We start from the raw sequence: 21,590 nt of genomic DNA, 5'->3' as shown, positions 1-21,590 counted from the left end.
ACTTTTTTTCTGATTTATTGATACACAGTCTCCCACAGCCCAGGCTGGCCTCAACCTACATAACTAAAGGAAAGTTGAGTCCTAGTCCTCTGCCTCCACCATCCAACTGCTGAGATCACAAACACGCACCACAACGCACAACTGCAGACCTGCAACGTGAACCTCAATCAGCTGCCCCTTCCCTACACTTCAAATACTTCAACATGCAAGCTGGCCCACCTACTCGACTCCCAGGCATTACATTTCAAAGGTGTAGGAAATCCCTTGAGAGCCATTTTCTTTCAAGGATTTTACTCTACAGATGGTCTACCCAAGAGAAAAGCCAGATACCAATTCCAACAACTGCCTTGTACAAGCCGCTCAACAGCTTTGAGATTCCATTTTTTTAAATCTCTAAAATGGGTAAAATTCCACCAATGTCACAGAGTTGTTGTGATTACTAGACAGGAAATCATGTAAGTGTCAATCAAACAGTGCCAGCATATAAGGGGTGCCAGATTGCCCTTGTCCTCACTTATCTTCCAGCACCCAGGACAGGCCTCATCTACCCCAAAACACCTTGCCCCACAGCCCAGAGTGTGGACTAGCACAATATCTTAAACATCACCCTGAAATCATCCTGTGACTTTCTCATTCCACCATTTGATTCGCCTCCTTTAAGGGCAAAGCAGGGTCTTTCGTCTCCCTATCACAGTGCCTAACCAAAATAGGTATTCCAGAAAGCTTAGCTGAATTAAATCAATATAAATTTTCAAAAGGCAAATATAAAAAGTTAACATTTATTATGTGCCACTCATGATGCTATGCTACATTTCTCACATGGGTGACATTAATTGTCTAATATGGAAATATCTGCATTAAAATATGCCAATCTAATTTGTTGGCTCAAACCAGTAGCAGTACCAAAGCATCCCACGTTACTTGTCCCATCTATGAAAATACTCTACTCAGATCTGCTGGAGAAACTGGAGGCCCAGAGGAGCCCTATAGAGCCAGGGTCCTGTTCACACTGAGGTCTCTCCCAGCACAATGGCACACGGCACTGAGCGATCGATCGATCGTAAAGCAGGCCTAATCTGGTGAGTCACAGTACCCTCCAGCAGCACCCGGCAGAACTCTTCTCAGAGCATGCTAGTCAGTCTGCTACTCAGCTCCTTCCTTCCTTCTCTCCTGCCGTGAATGCCATTCCTACCCTGGGGCTGTCTAAATGGTCTCTGTACCTTCCCCTGCTCCTTACCCAGTAACTCTTTCCTGCTGTGAGTCTTCACCCACCAGATGATACAGAGATAACACAATAAGCTTACACAATCTGAGACTTTATGTCAGCTAATGTACAAGTTCTCCTGGGCATGAGGGAGTGAGTAGAGAGAGTACCGAGTGACTGTCCAGAAGCTCTGAAGGCGGCTCCATAGACCAGGGAATCAAGCAATACCCAAACATACGCTTCGCGTTCCTGCTATTCAGGGACAGGCCAATGGGGTCCTTCATTTTTCTCAAGTTCTAAATAACACTCGCTTCAGGCACTGGCCAACCACACTGAGGAGCCAGCCCAATTGACAGGGAAGGAAAAGTTTCAAGAGGTGCCAAGGCTGGTCCAAGATCAGAAGAGCTATTAAATCCAGCAAATTTCATTAACAGAGCTGGATATTAAATCCAAGTCTCCTCCATGCAATGGTTCTTGATCAAAATGAAGTTCTCAGTTCTCTCCAGCACTGAGTTATCTATCTTCCAACCATCTGGCTTCTCCACTATTACTTGCAAAGAAGACCTCAAGGCCCACCATCCCTCTGGCACTCACTTCTGGTAAAAGCCAGGGGTCATTCTGAATCAAGAGCTGGCAAAGCTCACTATAGGTGAGGTGGTCAACACCATGAGTTCTCAGCACACTCAGGTTATGATCAGTCTTCAAGTTGTGACCGTTCTTACAGTTCTTCCTGCAAAGAAGCAGAAACGGTGTTATAGGCTAAATCTGACCTCTAATCTGACCTGATTAGAGCTCCAACTTCCAGATCCTCGGGATGCAAATAAAACTACTTTTGGAGACAGTCATGAGAGAGGTAATTACATTAAAATGAGGTCATTAGAGCGGCCCCAATCCAACAGGACTTTAATAAAGGAAAAGGAGACGAGGGCATAGATCCATACACAGAGAAAAGGCCTGTGAGAACCCCAGAAAGAAGGTGGCCATCTGAAAGCCAAGGGAAGCGACCTCAGAAGAAATCAACCTGCCCAACACTTCATCTAGAATTCCATCCTCCAGAACTGTGAGAAATTTTTGTTGTTTAAGCCTCATGGGCTGTCTATCAGGCATTATAACATACAGCTGTAATCCCAACACTCAGAAGCTGAGGCAGTGGGATTACAAATTCTAGACTAGTGGGACAACATAACAAGCCTCTGTGAAGGAAGGGAGGCAGGAAAGGGAAGGAATGGGAGAGGGAGAGGGAGAGGGGAGAGGGGGGAAGAAGAAGGGTCAGGCCACCCAGTCTACAGTATTTATGGCTGACTTACAGAGCTGGTGAAATTGTTCTTCATAGCAATTTTTCACAAACACTTCCTGACCCTACTTATAAGCATCAGAGAACAAACAGCTATGCATGAAAACCTGATTATTTACCAGGAAGAGCTGAGATTGAGCAATGTATAGGGCCCAGACAACACTTCTCAGCAGGTATGTAAAGAGAATGGCAGGGCCATGGTCTCACAGCACACTGGCCACTCAGTAAGCACTTAACGTGGATTAAAAACCTCAGTAGGGGCAGGCATGATAGCACAGGCCTTTAATCCCAATACTCAGAAGGCAAAGGCAGGCAGATTTCTCTCAGTTGAGGCCAGCCTGGGCTTCATAGTGAATTCCAGGACAACCAGAGCTATGTAGAGGGCCCTCCCACCCCACTCCCACACACACACACCAAAAAAAAACAAAAAACAAAAAACAAAACAAGAAACTGAGCAGGGGGTAGAGAGATGGCTAAGCAGTTAAGAGTGGTATACTGTTCTTCCCAAGGTCCTGCATTCAATTCCCAGCACCCATGCTGGGTGTCTCTCTTCTGACCTTTGAAGGCACCTGCACTGAAGTGCACAGCCCCCTCCACTCTACCCACACACAGACACATAATTAAAAATAATCAATGTAAATCTTTTTTTTGTTTGTTTGTTTTTGTTTTTGTTTTTTCGAGACAGGGTTTCTCTCTGTAGCTTTGGAGGCTGTTCTGGAACTCGCTTTGTAGACCAGGCTGACCTCAAACTCACAGAGATTCACCTGCCTCCGCCTCCCAAGTGCTGGGATTACAGGGGTGGGCCACCACCAGCCGGCAAATTTTTTTTTTAATGCTAAGCAGAGTGACTCATGCTTCCAGGTATGTGTACATGTACACACACACTCCTGGGTCCAACCCTTTTCAGCTCCCCTCCTCCATACTTTCAATCCACAAGCATCTGGTGAACACTTATCAACCAGACACTGGTACTCCACCCTAAGAACTCAGGGACAAATATTTAAATGACTGTGGCAGTCACCTGGAAAGCCAGGCAAGCAACATCTGCCATACCTCATTTAAGGTCTGGAACAAAGTTCTCGAAAGAATGCCAAACTCCTGATCCATTCCCAAAACTGTTTCTCCTACTAGCTCCCCTGCAGATCCAAAATCCAAAGTCATCCTTGACTCCTCGCCCCCACCTGGTGAATGCAACAGGAAAGAACTCAAATATGGAGAGGAAAACGAGGGTCAGCTGTGGTAAGAAACCAATAGCACAAAAGAGAAAGGGTACTGCGGAGTCTGGATTGGGGAGAGAAATGAGGAATAACCAGGAGAGGCCATTAGAAAGTATAAAACAAACAAACACTCAGAGGGTTAGGGAAAAGCTGGCAAGATGAGAAGGGAAAATTGGTGCTGCCAATGCCAACTATACCAAATAACTACAATGATGACAGCTAAAGCCTATTGAGCATTTTCTATGCACAGGCGCTGCCTAAATGTCTCATGAGTTAACTCAGTCCTCAATGAACCTGTGACGTAATTATCTTATCAGCGCTGAGGGAACGGAGACTTAGCCATTAAAGCCACTTGCCCAAGATTATCAGCCAGCAAAGAGCAGAGCTGGGTTGTAACAAGGTGACTAGCTCATGGGACCATGCTCTTGATGACCAGGCACACTGCCTCCTGAGCACAAGTCTGCAAATCAAGAGCTGAAGACTCCTTCCTTGGGCTTGTTTCTCCGAGCTAATCCTGTGATTAAGAAGATAAGTCACAGGAAAGTACAGTTAGTCACATTCACTTTCCATTTCCCATCGAAAAGATGTTTCAGGTAGTTTAGGAAACTACCTGGTATAAATCACGGGCTAAGACAAAGGTGAAAATGAGGAAGACGAACCTCGGTGATATAGGTCAGTAAACAGAACATGTCCAGACTTCCAGTACGAAATGTGAACCCAAATTTCAGGAATTAGCACAAGAACAGATCTTCCTCCCATGATTATGTTACCAATTAAGCACATTATAAAGATTCACCAGAAAGGCGCAATGGTGCATGGTTTTACTCCCAAAAGCAGGCAGATCTTTGTGAGCTGGAGGCCAGCCTGGTCTACATAGTAAGTTTCAGGCCAACACAGCAAGGCTGTCTCAAACTCCTTCAGCATCCCTGTCATTGCAAGCCCCCAGCCACCACTTGTTACGGACCCTCTTTCTCGGGGCTTGCTGCTCTTCCTTCACCCCAGAGATGCCCATCCTTACTAGACAGATTCCCTAGAATTCTACCATCTCTGCAGACCCACCTTCTCAGATCTGGTCTACTCCTGTGACGGGGGCCACAGGATTTACCACCTAGCAGCTTCCAAATCAGTACCTAAGGATTCGGTCTTCCCTTTAAATAACAGAACTCAAACTCTCTCCTGCCTTCAGTCCATGGTGGAGCAGAAGCACGAGGCATCGTTTCTCCACAGCCCTCTTCACACTGTTAGTCTCCTTCAACTTCCCAAATCTTTCACACACATTCTTTGTGAAGTTCTAATCTGGATTATTTCTGAATAGCTGGGTCCTACAGACCACGTTAGCCAGGCCATACCCCTTAGGTAGGTGGAATATTTACCACTTCTAGACCTGTCCCACACAAACCTCCCACCAGACCCTCTACTATCCAGATTTTCCTTCAACCTCTAGAACTTGATGCTTAGAACCGCCTCCAAAGTGTTGAGGATGCAGCTCTATTTGTCAGCCTGGATCCCTGACTGACTGACTACATGGGTCAAGGTTACTAATCCCAAGGTGACTAGTAGCCTGACATCAGAAAAAATAATGCCTACTATGTTACAGCAAAAGGAAGCCAAAGAGGGAAGAAACTAATTCTCCTAGATAACTGGACTAGCTTCGAAGCAGGCAGTCTCAACATCCTCTGCTAACTCAGCATCTACACCATTACCCAAACATCTTCCTAAAATGCAAACCCGATAGATGCCATCCAACAGGCCTTATCACCTTCAAGGTGAGGCCCAAATTCTTCAGTACAAACAAATTTCACTAATCTCGTATTTATTAAATGCAGGTGTAAGGGGAGAGCCAGCCCGGACTAATAAGGTGAGTAAACAGTGTGATGTGGAAGGTGAAGAGGAAGAGCTCACAAACGACATATTCTTCCGGCTGCTGCCCGAGACACTGAAAGAGCAAATCAGGAGTATTCCAGACAGGGCAATGCCACCAAATGAACCAAAGCTGGGGGTGGGGGTGGAGAAAGGCACCCAAGAGGACTAGGGCACTGCGAGAACCAGTTCCCTAAGGACCTTGAAAATCTGAGTTTCTGCTTCTAAGCAGACAAATAGGAGATGAGTGGAGCATCTGAAGGTTTCTTACAGATGCGTTGGTTCGCAAGCCTTGCTGCCTGCCCTCAAAGCTACGTGGCTGGGCTCTGCCTCAACTTCCCTCCCGGGAACCATACTCAGGTGTCCCTCCTGGTACCACATTCTACCTAAGCCACTCCATCACACAGTGCCAGCCACTAAGTAGGTGATCAAGGAACGTTCTCGAGAGTGAAGGACAGGCGAGGCCGTGGAACGGTCACCGAGTTGTCTGCCCCCAAACTCGGGGGTGGGGGTTGGGGGGGTGACGGGAGTGGAGGCCCGGGAGTGGAGGGAACAGGGCCCTCCGCCCCTCGCCGCCGGCGTCCTTACCCGGTCCTCAGGAACTTGCAGGCGCCGTAGATGAGGAACTTGCAGAGATGCAGCTGCGCGCAGAGCCCGGTGCAGCTCGGCTTGGGGCCCTGGTGCGCGCGGCACAGGCGCAGCGACGACACGGCCAGCACCACGCGCTCCGAGGCCGCCGCCCGGCCCGCGCCCGCGCCCGCCCGCGAGGCCACCACGAAGCGCCCGCGGTCCCGCAGCAGCCGCTCGAGCGCGTCGGCGCCCGGGCTCGTTCGCAAGCGGCGCCGCAGCTCCGCTAACTCCAGGGCACCCCCGGCGGCGCACAGCACCTGGGTCACCTCTGCCACCGCCACCGCGGCCTGGGCCATGGCCGTCGCGGACCGAGGTTAGCGCGGACGACGGCGGCGGTCACGGGCCCGGCCCCACTGCTCCGCAGGACGGAGAAGCTGGAAGGAAACGAAACCGAAAGCGGGGCCCCGGCCGGGGAAAACAGGAGCAGCGGGGCCTTGCCACGCCCCCGGGCCGCAGCTGAGAAGCCGGCGCCCTCCTCGCCTTAGGGCCCGCAGCTGGGGACCGCGCGGCTCGACGGCCGCCCGCGCGCGCGCACTGAGCGAAGGCGTCGCGCGGCCGGAGACGCGTCGGAGGGCCAAGTGGCGGCGTCCTTCGAGGCAGCGCTGGGAAGGCGTCAGTCAGCGACCTCGGTCGAAGTTTCCAGACGGCTCCGGCCCGTAGCGGCCGGTTGGCCGGGGCTGGGGGGCGCGTCTGGGGCCGCCGCCGCCGCGGCGCGTTCCAGGGGCTCAGGAGTCGCCCAAGCCCACGCGGGCTTCGCAGGCGGACCACGGAAGCGGGACGGCGGACCTGGTCCCACCCCAGCCCGGAACAAATGCCAGCAATCGCTCGGAATCCAGAGGCCGGCCCCAGGGTTACTGGAGCATCGGAGCTTGTACCGGATTCCGTCTTTCCCGCACGGAAAGGGTAGGTACGCCCTTCAACGGGGCAGATCCCCTCCCCTCGCCCCTTCCGAATAAAGATTGTACCAAAACTTGGAGATTCTTCACCGGAAAGGACTCTCCTCCATGTTACCCCGCGAGTCAAACGTTCGTGGAGTAAGTCCATGGGAAATACCTGTTAGCGTAGGGATGCCCTTCGGCGTCTCCCGTTCCTTCCCCGGGAATCTTTCCCAGAAAGAAAAGCATCAGTAAATCATGTTCACAAGAGGGGACAGAGTACTGAGAACAATGTAACTGTTATTCAGACGTTACGGCTTTAACAAGCGTATGTTAAATCTGCCTTTGACCAAGAAGGACGTCCATACGTTGTGAGAGAAGATCGTTGTATAGCAATATTCCATGGGCTCTTGTAGAGGAAGGAGCCTGGCTCAGCTCCCAGCACCCACATGGAGGCTCACAACTGCCTGTAACTCTAGTTACAGGAGGGAATCTGACACCCTCTTCTGGACTTCGGACATTAGGCACACACAATATACATATAGGCAAAACACTCATTCACTTGAAAAAAAAAAAAATGTAACCCAGGTGTGGAGAGGCACACCTTTAATCCCAGGACTTGGAAGGCAGTGGCAGGTGATCTCTTGAGTTCAAGGCCAGCCCATATTTGAGAGTGAACCAGTAACGTGTTTTTGAATGAACATGGAGGAGGCTCAACACTTTGGTTAGGGGAGAGTGGAGGAGGCACCAGGAAAGTGGACAAAGGAGAGTTGAAGGCAGAAAACTGGGAGGTGAGTACTTATAAACTTAAAATGAATATAAAATTCTAAGTATAAGATATTACAAAAATGAGGAACTGAAGGAATAACCCCTGAGTTCAATCCTCAGGAAGGTGCAGGGAGTATTACTATTAAAATGTAAGGGGAAAAAAAAAAGGAAGTGGGTCGGGTGGCTGTGGCACACGCCTTTAATCCCAGCCCTTGGGAGGCAGAGGCAGGAGGATCTCTGAGTTCAAGGCCAGCCTGGTCTACAGAGTGAGATCCAGGACAGGCACCAAAACTACACAGAGAAACCCTGTCTCAAAAAAACAAAAAGAAAGAAAGAAAAAGAAAAAAGCAAGTGGAGTTAGACCAATTAGCAAGTCCCGGGCTCCAGAGATCTTATCTCAAAAAAACAAAACAAAACAAAAAAAAGAAGGTGGGGCCAGGTGAGATCCAGGACATGCACCAAAGCTACACAGAGAAACGCTGTGTCGAAAAACAAACAAACAAAAAACCAAGGTGGAACTGGAGAGCTGGCTTAGCAGAGCAAAGTGCTTGCTGCACAAGCCTGCCAACCTGAGGTGGATCCCCTAAACCCAGGTGAAAGTGGATGGAGAAGAACCACATCCCCCCAAAATTGTCCTCTGGCCTCTACATGTGTGCTGTGACACATACATACATCATATATACATATACACAATAAAATATTAAGGTGGACAGCTCCTGAGAAATGACACCTGGGCTTGACCTCTGGCTTCCACCCCTACACATACATGCACACACCATAATAAAAAGGGCATGCTGGAACTCAGTGGTAGGCTGTATAAAGCAGTCAACACTAGACCCACTGCTCAGTGCTCTCCTTTTAAAAAAAAAAAGTATAAAGAAGACTAAGCCGGGTGGTGGTAGCGAACGCCTTTAATCCCAGCAGTCGAGAGGCAGAGCTAGGCAGATCTCTGAGTTCGAGCCCAGCCTGTTCTACAGAGCAAGATCCAGGACAGGCACCAAAACTACATGGAGAAACCCTGTCTCGGAAAAAAAAAAAAGTTCCCCCATTTTAATATGACTGGCTGAAAGGGGATGACGGTAAAAATCGTAGGTCTTTCCATAGATGCAGTGAAGAAGCTGGAAAACACTGTTCATTATTTCCAAGCTCTGGAAGTTAACTAAAGGCTCGCAACAACTCCTCCAGAGTCAGCGCAGCCAAATCTCGGCAACTTTTGTAGCACTTTCTCTTGCTGGAGTTCTATCTTGTCCCCCTGAAGCTCTTTGATACCTTTGAGAAATGACAGTCACATTCCTAGTATCTGTACCATGGGAGCAGACAGGACTGGAGCTGTTTCAAAGGCTTATCCCAAGGACAACTGTGGAGGGTTTCCTAAAAAGGCATGTCCTTATGTGGTCTCATTGGAACTATCGAAGTCATAACAATGTCCCCATCCTGCCAAGAGGACACACATGTCAAATATTTTAATATTATGGCTGAAGCAATGGATAACAGTTGAGGAAAACAATAGACTAAGCAAAGAACTGAATGAACAATTAAGGGCTTTGAAAAGTGCCAGCATATTGTAGGAACCCACACAGGCCATGCCTAAGACCACTCAGATGCTTAGGAAGTTCTACCTGACATTCAGGCTCTTTGCAAGCAGTAAACAAAAGCTGTGCATTTTTGTAAACTGCCTGATTGTTGCAGGCATATCTGAAAATAGTCATAGAGCTCCTTGACAAAGACTAATGCATACTGGTTCCTGGTGCTTAAGGGAATCTCCATGGAGTCATTAGGTGAGAGGTAAGCTAACCAATAGAGACTTGAGTCACACACAATGCAGATGCACACTTCACAAAATTAGATCGGAAAAGTCACTAGACAAACAGCAATTTGTTGAACAGGTGTGGGTTTACACCAGTCGGTGCGAAGAAGACACAGCCACTTTTAGGATGTCTCTAGCCTTTCCATCTGCAGGGGGAATCAGAACTGAGACACCTTCCCTTAGCTAAGGGCATTTTCATTGTTCTCCAAATTTACACTTTTAGCAAGTTGATTTCCATATCCCCCAAACACCCTGAAGAAGCTTCCAAAGGGACAACACCAACTACAAATTCTTGATTAAGAAATATCACAGTGTGCCAGATTTTTCCCAACCAAGTTTTGCATAGGCTTTGTACCCCTGGGAAACTCTCGGACAAGATGCGCATCGAGGGCAAGAAGAGAAACAAAAGGTGGATTAGGGCTAGGTGCTAGCACTCCGGAGCCAGACCGGGTGCAGCCCAGCGGGAACCCTCCCACAGCAACTCGTTCAACAAGAAACACCCCAGGAAAGGAAGGAAATGTGACTTTGGGAGCTGCCACATTAATTGAAATAGCTATCTTCAAGTAACTAGTGAGGTGTGTAAAGAACCGAAGTGTGACCCATACAAAGGATGTAAAAGCTAGTAATACAAATAGCTCTTAGGGGCTAGAGAGATGGTTCAGCAGTTAAAAGCACTGGCTAAGAACCTGGAAACAATCTAGATGCCTGTCAACTGAAGAATGGATTAGGAAGATATGGTACATATACACAATAGAGTACTACTCAGCAGAGAAAAACAATGACAGCATGAAATTTGCAGGCAAATGGATGGAACTAGAAAAGATCATCCTGAGTGAGGTAACCCAAACCCAGAAGGACAAACATGGTATGTACTCACTCATGGGTGGATGCTGATGCTAGATATAAAGCAAAGAACAGTCAGACTGCAATCCACAGAACCAGGGAGGCTACATAGCATGGGGGACCCTAGGATGACACTGGCTTAATAAGTTTTGGTTTTACTCAATCACTGGGCAAGCCTCAATGAAACATTTCACTATTAGGATAGAACACCTGAAGATAAGTCAATTAAGGTTATCTGGTTTGTGTGACAAATTTTAAAGAATGAAAAAAGTGAACAAACACTATCGGCTGTAGCAACATATGCATAATGGGCGTTGTAGAAGAGAAAGGAAGGCTCTGTGAAGAAGTGATGGCCCAACCCCTCTAAATATGATAGAAATCATTCCATATCTAAATTCTATAACCTCAGGTGATTAGACTGTGGAAAGATAAAAACCTCAAAATAGTAAAGGAGAGGCAACTAATTCATTGTGTGTACGTGTGTGTGTGTGTGTGGGGGGGACCTCAACAGCTGGCTTCTCGTCAGAATCCATGCATGCTAGAGTACCTTTTTTTTTTTTTTTTTTAAGCAGAGGATTGAACCCAGGGCCTTGCACTTGCTAGGCAAGCACTCTACCACTAAGCTAAATCCCCAACCCCTAACTTACATTTTACAATAGTTATATTTCTAATTGTTTTATTTGACCTCTGACTCTGGACCGACAGCTCACTGTGGTGGGCTGCCTTTCATTTGCAAAGCACTGATCTGAGCCTGCTTCTACAACCACCTCTTTCTTTCCTTGCCATAGCTCACCTTGGGCTTCCACTACCTGGGCAGTTACTTCCTGTCTTTAATTGCCCCAGGTCCAGGTTTCTGACTCGGAGAGAGCCAGGCCTTGTGTTCCCCCCCAGGCTGGTGAAATTATTCAAATTAGCCTATCCCAACTGCCCCTTCACCACAGGTCTTCCTCAAGGACACCTCTCACAGTCAAGGCTCTTTCCCCTGCTCTCTGCCTCCTGGCTTACATTGGGATTGATTTACCTGTGTGTTCCTGAAGGGCACAGTGTGCTTATTTCTAGAGCCCTCTCAATCTAAAGCCATCATTCATGACAGTCCTGTCCTGTCCTACGAAACAAAATGAATCCTGAGTAGTCTTCAAATTTGTAGTTACATTTATTTAGTGTGAGTGTATAAGGGCGCACACATCAAGGCACCCCTGGAGGTCAGAGGACAGTTCACGAGAGTGAATTCACTCCTTCACCATGTGGGTCCCATGGATGAAACTCAGGTCACGAGGCTTGGCAGCAAGCACTCTCACAAGGTGAGCTATCTTTGTCATCCATGAGTAGTCATTTAACAATTCATGAAGTATGTTTGGGTTGCTCTTTAATAATTTTTTAATTTCATCATTTCCCCATCCCTTTCCTCCCTACAGCCCCTCTCATGTATCCCCCCCCACTTTCTCTCAAATTCATGGACTCTATTGGGTATGTGTGTGTGGATCTGCAGTAGTACCAAAACTGGGCCAAGGGTATAATATGCTTTTATATATTCATGTATTTCTAAATATATAAATACAGCCTGCTCAGTCTATACACTGCTACTTAAATGTCTATGATTTCAAGGCTGACCACTTCGCATTGGAACTAATGGAAGGGAGTGTTCTTCCCGGGGAAGACCATCTTTCCTGCTCATAGCATTTCTTAGTTGACTATAGTGACTATTCAATGTTTTAAGATAGAACAAGAGAATACTAGAGGGGTTGGGGATTTAGCTCAGTGGTAGAGCGCTCGCCTAGCAAGCGCAAGGCCCTGGGTTCGATCCTCGGCTCAAAAAAAAAAAAAAAAAATGTAAAGCATACATTTGGATCTGTGAGTCTAGCATTTGTAGAGAAGGTCAGTACTAGAATCTTGAAAATACAGATGGCAGGGGGCAGGGCTGGAGAGATGGCTTAGAGGTTAAGATCACTGACTGCTTTTCCTGAGTTCAATTCCCAGCAACCACATAGTGGCTCACAACCACCTATGAGATCTGGTGCCCTCTTCTGGCCTACAGTCATCAGTCATACATGCTGTATAAATAATAAATAAATAAATCTTTTTTTTCCCCAGAGCTGAGGACCGAACCCAGGGTCTTGCCCTTGCTAGGCAAGTGCTCTACCACTGAGCTAAATCTCCAATCCCAAATAAATAAATCTTTTTAAAAAAAGAAAAAGAAAATACAGATGGCATTTTGTGGTGATATATTGTGTATCAAATAAAGCTTGCCTGAGGATCAGAGGACAGAGCCAGCCACTAGATTAAACATAGAGGCCAGGCAGTGGTGGCACACACCTTTAAATCCCAGCACTCAGGAGGCAGAAATCCATCTGGATCTCTGTGAGTTCAAAGCTACCCTGAACTACATGAGATTGATTTAGCCAAGAGAGAAACAGCCAGGCAGTGGTGGCACACACCTTTAATCCCAGTACTTGGGAGTCACACGCCTTTAATCCAGCACTTGAGATCTCATGCTTTACTACCAGTATTTGGGAAGCACACACGCCATCAATCCCAGCACTAGGAAGGAAGTGACGGCTGGGCAGAGAAAGACATGTCAGGCATGAGGAGACAGACTAAGCTTTCCGGCTGAGGACTCAGTCAGTCAGAGGATTCGTGGAGATAGGATCTTGCCTTCCATTCCACCTGAGGATTCGGTAGCGGTGAGAATTTTCTTGTTCCTTTGTCTCTCTGACCTTTCAGCATTTTCCCCAATATCTGTCTCCGGGTTTTTATTAAGACCATTTAGGATTTGTACAACATTTAGGACTTGAAACCTCAGAGCTGGATGAGGTCATCCCAGAAGAGAATAAATTGAGAAGAAAAGCAAGGCCCTGGGTTCGGTCCTCAGCTCCGGAAGAGTCTGAAGAGAAGCCAGTGGGATGAGAGAATAATGGAGAATATCAGGTCATGAAAGCCAAATGTCTAAATATTTTAATAAGGGATAATCAGCTACATTGAATACTATCAAAAGATTAAGAAAATAGAAATATATATCGCTGCACAACAATCACCCCAAACTTTGTAGCTAATACCAGTGATTCTCTTTTTCTTCAGAGGTCTGAGCTGATACTGCTCTCCTGGGTAGTTCTTCCCCTGGCACATTTAAAACCCTGTGGCTGCATTCAGCATCGGTCCCTCCCCTCTCCTCTCTGAGCACTTAGAAGCCTGGCCTGAGCTTCTGCAGAGTTTGCTGGTGGCCGCCATAATAACAAGCCCAGTGTGCATGTGTTTGTTACCTTTCTGTTTTTTCTTTTTCTTTTTTAAGATTTATTATACAGAAGAGGGCGCCAGATGTCATTACAGATGGTTGTAATGTAAGGGAGCCACCATGTGCGTGCTGGGAATTGAAGACCATGTGGGTGCTGGGAAATGAACTGAGGACCTCTGGAAGAGCAGTCGGTTATGTGTTTTCATAACACTTCTTAGCTCTGCCCTCTGTCGGCCTTTACAAGAAATGGCTCACGGGGCTGGGCTAGCTAGACAGATGGCTGAGGAGTTAAGAGCAGTTCCTGTTCTTCCAGAGGACTCAGGCTCCATTCCCACCTATAACTGCCTATAACTCCATGTAGCATGGAGCACACACACAATTTAAAAATAGTAATAATTAAAACAAATCTAAAATAATGGTTCATATTGGCACCCAAGCAGCTTTCTCAGTCTATTTCCCATAAGACATTGAGAGCCGACGAGACTGAATTCTATCACTCCATCTTTTTCTGAGCCTTAGCCAGGTGGTAATGGCGCACGCCTTTAATCCTGGCACTCGGGGAGGCAGAGCCAGGGTGATCTCTGTGAGTTCAAGACCAGCCTGGTCTACAGAGCGAGTTCCAGGAAAGGTGCAAAGCTACACAGAGAAACCCTGTCTTGAAAAAAAAAAAAGGCAGCTAGCCTTTTCTTTGTCCTTAGTATGTCTAGTTTTGCTTATGCTGTCAGATAAGCATCTTGGAAGTGGTTTTTAAAAAGTGTATTATGAATATACGTGTGTGTGTGTGTGTGTGTGTGTGTGTGTGTGTGTGTGTGTTGCATGTACACAGTGGTAGTGCTGTAGCCCAGACCTCATGCATGCCAGGCAAGTATTGTACCTCTGAGTTACACTCCCAGCTCAACGAGACTGTTCTGATGGCTAACAACCAGTGTCTTTTTGTGTCAAGCACTGTCCTAACTGCACTGTGTCTATTCAATACCTTCTATAATCTAAGTGAGATTGAGAAGTATGTCACTAAGACCAAAGTGAGGCCCAAGAAGAATATAGAACTTACCCAAGACCAGTCAGAAAGTAACAGAGCTAGTATTTAACTCTGGCTTTAATCTGTGCTCTTAGTCCTAGAGTCTTAGAATGAAGTTTTACAAGATCAAAGGATAGTCTCAAGTATAAGTCCTGCTTGCTTTCACCTGACCCTGGTGTTAAAAGAGTATGCAACGACACAAGACCTGGGAGGTTTGGGAGAATTCAAAGTACCCAGTAAGAGTAGGTGTTCTGTCCTCAGCCTCTACAGAGTTCTGAAGGAACTTGGCCAGCCACATGCAGTCTCCTTTTCCTAATAGAGGCTGGTGTGTATTAGTTCCTCAGGCTGTGCAGAACAGAGGCTGAGGCTGGATTGATGCAAAAGGGCTAACAGTAAAATTTTGCATATTTGCAGTTGGCTAGGAAAACTCAAACTGGAGGTCTTGCTAAGTGTCTGGGCCAGTGGATTCCAGGGTGATATTCTATGAGACAGATGTGCAACAACAACAGTAGGTAACTTGAGTCAGTTAAACACTAGTTTTTACTATTATGAATCTTTTGCCCAGGTTAAATTTGCTTTTAAAACCACAAGCTAGGCGGTGGTGGCGCACGCCTGTAATCCCAGCACTCGGGAGGCAGAGGCAGGTGGATCTCTGAGTTTGAGGCCAGCCTGGTCTACAAAGCGAGTTCCACGACAGCCTCCAAAGCTACAGAGAAACCCTTTCTCGAAAACAAAAAACAAACAAAAAATAAACACCACAAAAAAAAAAAAGAAAAGAAAAAAAAACTTTTGGAATTTAGATATATTACTATTTATAGGAAAAAAAAATCTGTCTGGCCAGTGGTAGCACATACCTTTAATCCTGCCAGATAGATCTGTATGAGTTCGAGGCCAGCCTGGTCTACAGAGTAAATTCGAGGACTGCGAAGGCTACATGGAGAAACCCTGTCTCAAAGAAAAAGAAAATTTGTTTTTTCAAATTATGACATAAAATGAGCTTGAAATTATAACAGAAATAGCACTTTTTAAAAGTATAAAGATGGAGCTGGAGAGATGACTCCATGGCTAAGTGTACCTTTCCTGATGAGGACTGGAGTTTGATTTTCATGCATCCATATCAGGCATTTCACAATTGTAAGGCCAACTTACATGGGATCTGATGCCATTTTAGCCTCCAGGCACTAGAACTGCCCTCACATGCACAACACCCCCCACCACTATTACATAATTAAAATATTTTTAAAAAACCATCATGTAAAAGATATGTATAAGATGGGGGAAGCAGATTAGAAATAGCCTAGACAAGGAAGAAGGGGGTCAAGTGGGACTCAGAAGTTACGGAAGAGGAGGTGAGTATCAAGCCTCAGCTTTGAGGTAGGTCTTTGCTGTTTTCTTTCCCATGTGGGTAGACTCACTTTTGGAGTTTAGAAACCAAAGGTGATAGAGGAGCAGGCTTCTATGTAGGAGGGGCTGCCATCCCAGCCATCAGGGCTATGAGCCGTCTGGTGGAGTTGGCATCAGTCAAGGCCTCTGCTCTTCCTCTAGAGCTGCCAACTTTGGAAGCACTCACTGGGTTCATGTTTTCAACAGGCCACTCCTCCACTGGCTTGTTTTCAGTCCGCCTTTTGTATCAGAAGGTGAGATCAGTCCTGAGCACCAGCAGACACACTATGAGATCTGGTGAAAAGTAAAACTCTACAAGAAATTTTCACTCTACACAGAAATGTTTGGAACAAAACCATTCCTATATCAAAGACCATGTAAATTCTTCCTTCATAATTCAAAATTCAGAATAAAAGCAACTCAACAAGACTTTTAGTGTTTTGGGGATGGTGCGTGTATACAAGTGTATATGAATGTGTGTATAGAAGTTAACATTGGGGATGTTCCTTGCTCATTCTCCACCTCATATACTGAGGCAAGGTCTTTTGCTTAAACTGGTACTCACTAATTCAGGTAGTATAACTTGCCAGCCTGCTCCAGGGATCCAGTCTCTACATTCCAAGTTTTGTATTACTGATGGTTCACCACATCTGCCTAGCATTTATACAGGTGCTAGGGATCCTAACTCAGCTCCTCCCACTGAGCCATCTCCCCAGCTCCAAGCTCTATTTAATGGTGGGTGAATTTGGACATACTTTCCTTCTCAATACCTTGGTTTCACTTGTACAGCAGATAAGGTAGCTTCTATCTCACTGGGATACTGTGAGGAAGAATAAAAATATTCCCTGTATACAGTGAGCACTTATGAAGTAATGCAGACTTGTGTAGCAAAGCACCGGGTTCTTCCCTCTTAATCCAAAGGAGTGCAACACCAATAGCCCCTGGGATTTATTTCCCAGTCCCACAAAATCAGGCTGAGTTTGTGAAGATGAGGTATGCTCATGATTTCACTGTAATAGGTGACCATTACAAAGTACCTTCTAGATCTACAAGAACAAGTTCCGCCATCTGTAAACAGACTGGTCATTACGCTGGAGGGTAAAAAGCACTGGGAACCACTGTGAAGGAAGCTGCAGTGCTCCGGCCCCCCTCAAGTGCCAAGGGTCCTGGTCTGCTGCTGCCTTGGGTCCCATGAGCTGCACTCACCCTACCTCCTCCTGAGCTTCCCTGCCTGCATGTTCCTTCTTCCACTCTACCCTTTTTATATCATCCCTCCCCTGTCTCCCAGGCTCTGTGTCCGAAACCACACCTACCTCCCCTCCCAGGATCTGCATTTAGATGCTTTCCTTACTGGGTAGTTAAGACTTGTTTCCCTTTTTGATTTGTCGAGACAGGGTTTCTTTGTGTAACAGCCCTGGCAGGCTGGCCTCGAACTCGCAGAGATCTGCCTGCCTCTGCTTCCTGAGTGCTGAGATTAAAGTTGTGCGCCACCACCGCCACCCATCTTCCCTTCCCTTTTCTGTCACCCAGAGCCCAGGCTTGGTTCTGCCAATCCTGTCACACTGCTGCTACAGCAGTGTCTGCCCACTGCAGGTGGCTAGTGAACACTTGTGAGATGCCCAGATGGGAACAGTGCACACTCTTAAGAATTCATCCGTTAAAGAAGTAAAATATTTTTAAAAAGACATTACTTTTCACATTTAAATCCCCAGAACACCACAGTTTACCATATCATAGTGCCTCGAGATTCAGAAAAAGGGAACAGAAAGTCAGAATTGGATATAGATTCAGATTTTTTTCTTTCAGACACATTTTTATACAACTTTCAACATTTATACTTTTAAACAAAATGAGCAAAAAATACACCGAGTGCTAAAAAAATCAAACAGAAGTAATACAATTTTAATTTCAATATTTAAAAATACAGAAATTAGGAAGTAAGAATTCTAAGTACAACTTTAAGCAAGTCACTCGCCTTCCTCTATAATAATAATATAAGCTACTTAAAGACTTACAAATTCAGAGTAAAACAGAAACAAAATAAATACTGTACACTTTCCCTGCCTGCAGGCAAAAGATGGGAAATACTGTTCTGAATAAAAACAAATGCTCTTAAAGCTTCGGCACCCCACTCCCAGCCACACCCCATTCCATTGTCACACAGTGTGTTTCTGTAGTCAAAGGACACATGTGCACACACTGACTGCCTACACACAGATGAGACACTACTCTGCACACACCCCGAACAAGAAGAGTAACAGTCACCAGGGACCATGGACGTACAAACCAGTAAGGAAAGTCAGGCTAGCAAAACATTACTACAAAACCAGTAAGTACCATAGCCAACAACTGTCCTGTTTTCAAAGTTCACAGAGTTAAAACCCCTAAAACCAGTACTACCCCTCCCCATTACCACCCTCCAACACCCCAAAAGAAAACTTGCTGAAACACTGGCAAAGTTAGATGTTTCACAATAAATGTGAAAGTTCATACTATATAATCTCTTAAAATGAACCTTTCATCCTTTCCACAGCATGAAACTGTTATGGCTTAATTATATTAAAAGTAGAAAAGTCTTTTCCAAAGGAAATACAGTCTGCAAAGATGCACATGCATTTCCTCTCAGTGCTATTTCCTACTCAACAACTGCATGACTTGCCTGTGCAGTCAAGAGCTGTCTGTGGAAAAACCGAGGTTACAGCATTGATTCGGTCTAACCATAAACTGTAAGGCCCTTAGTTTGGTTTAGTTTCTTTTGCAAGATAAAATAACCTTGGGTTTCACTTAGCAAGTTACACCTCAGGTCCCTGACTACATTGTGTAAGTTATATGCATGCTTTGTGAAAATAAAATGTTACTTATGAATTTTAAGAGGAAAAAAATATTCTAGGCAAGCAATCAACTGTACAGTTAATGCTGGCATTTCTTACCAAACAAATCCACCAAAGAAATATAAGCATATGTCTTGGTTATTTTATTCCTGCAAAATAGTATATATTTCTAGCACTTATAATAATTGTTTTGGTAAAAAATATGGAGGGAAAATAACTGATTACTTTGAAAAAGAAAAAAAAAACCTTGAAGACAAACCTTTAATGATTAAGTTATATTTATGACTGCTTTCTGGAATGAAAAGTGAATCTAGAGTATCACAGGTCTTGCATAGGTAAACTACTTGGAGGTCAAGGGCTACGTGGTAGCCAGGGTTACATTAATGAATAGTGCAGAGCAGGTAAATTTGTTGGAAGAATCACTGGATACATCCTTTGAAAGGTTTTAAACAAAAAATGTAATGTCACAGTTACGACAAAGCCTTGAGAAACTAGAAGGACACCCAGGGTGAGGGGAACCTAAGGGCTTCTCCAGTGAGTGTTATTTGCTTCCCCCCAGTAAAGAGGGAGACTTACTACAGAAGAATTAAACCATGGTAGTGATATGCCAGCTGCTTTGGAAATAGACACTTGCTTTTTAAAAAAACGTTTATATCTTAAAAAATATTTATAGAAAGGGTATCAAATATTTCTTTCACTTACGGCATGAAAGCAAAGTAAGGGAAAGGTTAGAAGTAAGGCTACAGTAGGAAGGTCAATCACTCTCAACAGCAATTTAGGAGCACACTAATTCTTTTTTCTGTCTAGCTTCAAGAACATATATGGACAGCATCCACAAACAAGCAGAGGCTACAGCGCCACAGAACAGGGTCTATGTAAGGAAACAAGGGATCAGAAATCCCCCAGCCACCGTGTCCCTAGGAAAACCTGTCCTATTTCAGTTGGTCGGCCTTTTGGACTAGCTTTCTCTAGACAAGAGATACAATGCTTAGTTTCTTGAGACTGCATTAGATAAAAGTCTAGGGTACCAGTACTAGTCTGAAAGCTTTAGCTCCTCTTGCTCTCTTTGTGGTGCTAGGGATAAAACCTAAGGCCTTACACATATGAAAGGCAAGACCTTCTCTCCTACACAGGAAGCAATTAGTTTAATATATACTGGGAAAGATGAATTCTTGAGAGAGAATTAGATCTGCATTATGAAGTTTCCTATTTCTCCATGTGAAAACTAAAAATGCACATTTGCTTGATAGTTCTTTCTAGCAGCAGTACACTAGGCCACACCATGATTCCCACCAGCTCTCAGGGAGTGTCTTGCCACTGCAGAGCATCTCCTGAAGCAAGCCAACACTCATTTTTTTGGAACACTTCCAGGTGAATTCGCCTTTCTACACTGCTCCTGTGACTTTTCTCTCTCCCTAGGCTATTAGTACCTAACCCGAAGCTGTCTTTGTGGAGTTCTTTTTCCTAGTCACCTTATTTTCCCCCTAGTCCAAATCTGGAGAACAGTGCTATACTAATTCCTCTGAGAAAAACCTAAAGCTAGCTTTTCTGTGGTTCTAAATAATCATCATTGACTTGATGAAAGCTCTCACTCTTCTTTCCAAACCAGCTCACCTCTTTTTCTTTCACTTCAAGCATAAAACCTGATTCTAATTCAGCACCTTGTTAGGAATTTTTCAGGTTTTTAGGTAGCATGCTCTGAGCATAGAGTAGATATCAAGTAAGTGTGATGGTTAGAAGCAGTTTTCATTTACAGATTTCTCTAAAGGTACACTCAGCATCAAATCTAACTTAATAATTAGCTGACATAATAGCTGAAGAAAGCTGGCTGGTCCTCACTGAGTATCATTTATTTTTATCCAAACTTACAAATAAGAAAACTAGGACTTAGAAATAAAACTCAAAATAATATACTGACTCAGGATTGCTTAGTTGACATAAATGGCAGAGCATGGACCATAATTCAGGACTTTTAAGTCCTTCTAAGCTATACCACATCCTTATATTACCAACAGAAATGACTAACTTGTGGAATTGTTCTTAAATGTTAAAGGACAGGGTTTTTTTGTTTGTTTGTTTGTTTGTTTGTTTTTTTTTTAAACACTTCTACAGTGGTACATCTCAGTTGAAACTAACGAAGTGAGACTGTTTTGTTTTGTTCTGTTCTCTTTACAAATGGGTCACCTTCGGCTCAAGTTTGCTTGGAAGTGAAAACAATACTGCTAACATCCTGGAGAAGACACATGTTCACAGGCAGACAAAAACTGAAATTGAGAACCTCTACAGTGCTAACTAGTTCTGGGCACACAGTAGATGTCTGATAAATACCTGCTGATCTCATTTGAATAAATACAGTAAAGTACATTGAAAAGGAATTGATTAGGATTAGTAAAACACAGGATAGTATTCAACTAGTATTTAACTAAGTATTAAGCTAATAAACTAGTGATATAGATGGATTTGTCTCCTCTGAGTTTGCGGTTTCAGTAGATGGTTCAATTTTGTGTGCTTCAAAAATGAACTGTATTTATGAATTTCAATGTATTTCAAAGATTCTGAACTACTAAGCTGCCAGTTCTGTATTAATCATTCACCAGTATTGAATAGCATGATATTATATAATGTTGTGAA

The 21,590-nt window shown here is 45.0% G+C and overlaps 1 protein-coding gene across 1 annotated transcript in view; it reads right to left on the bottom strand.

Annotated features, from left to right (window-relative positions):
- Parp12 (poly(ADP-ribose) polymerase family member 12) overlaps nucleotides 1-6,715 on the bottom strand; it is a 38,718-nt gene extending 32,003 nt beyond the window's left edge. Inside the window, exons 1-2 of the mRNA XM_036181586.1 lie at nucleotides 6,164-6,715; nucleotides 1,799-1,934 (exon numbers count right to left, since the gene is read on the bottom strand). Coding sequence (XP_036037479.1) covers nucleotides 1,799-1,934; nucleotides 6,164-6,501 — 474 coding nt within the window. The 5' untranslated portion in view covers nucleotides 6,502-6,715. The remainder of the gene's footprint in view (nucleotides 1-1,798; nucleotides 1,935-6,163) is intronic.
- Between the last annotated feature and the right edge of the window lie 14,875 nt (nucleotides 6,716-21,590).

The sequence above is a fragment of the Onychomys torridus genome, chromosome 3 (assembly GCF_903995425.1).
Source record: "Onychomys torridus chromosome 3, mOncTor1.1, whole genome shotgun sequence".
Lineage (NCBI taxonomy): Eukaryota > Metazoa > Chordata > Mammalia > Rodentia > Cricetidae > Onychomys > Onychomys torridus.
Note: the sequence above shows the minus strand (reverse complement) of the source record. Positions and strands in the feature narration are given on the sequence as shown.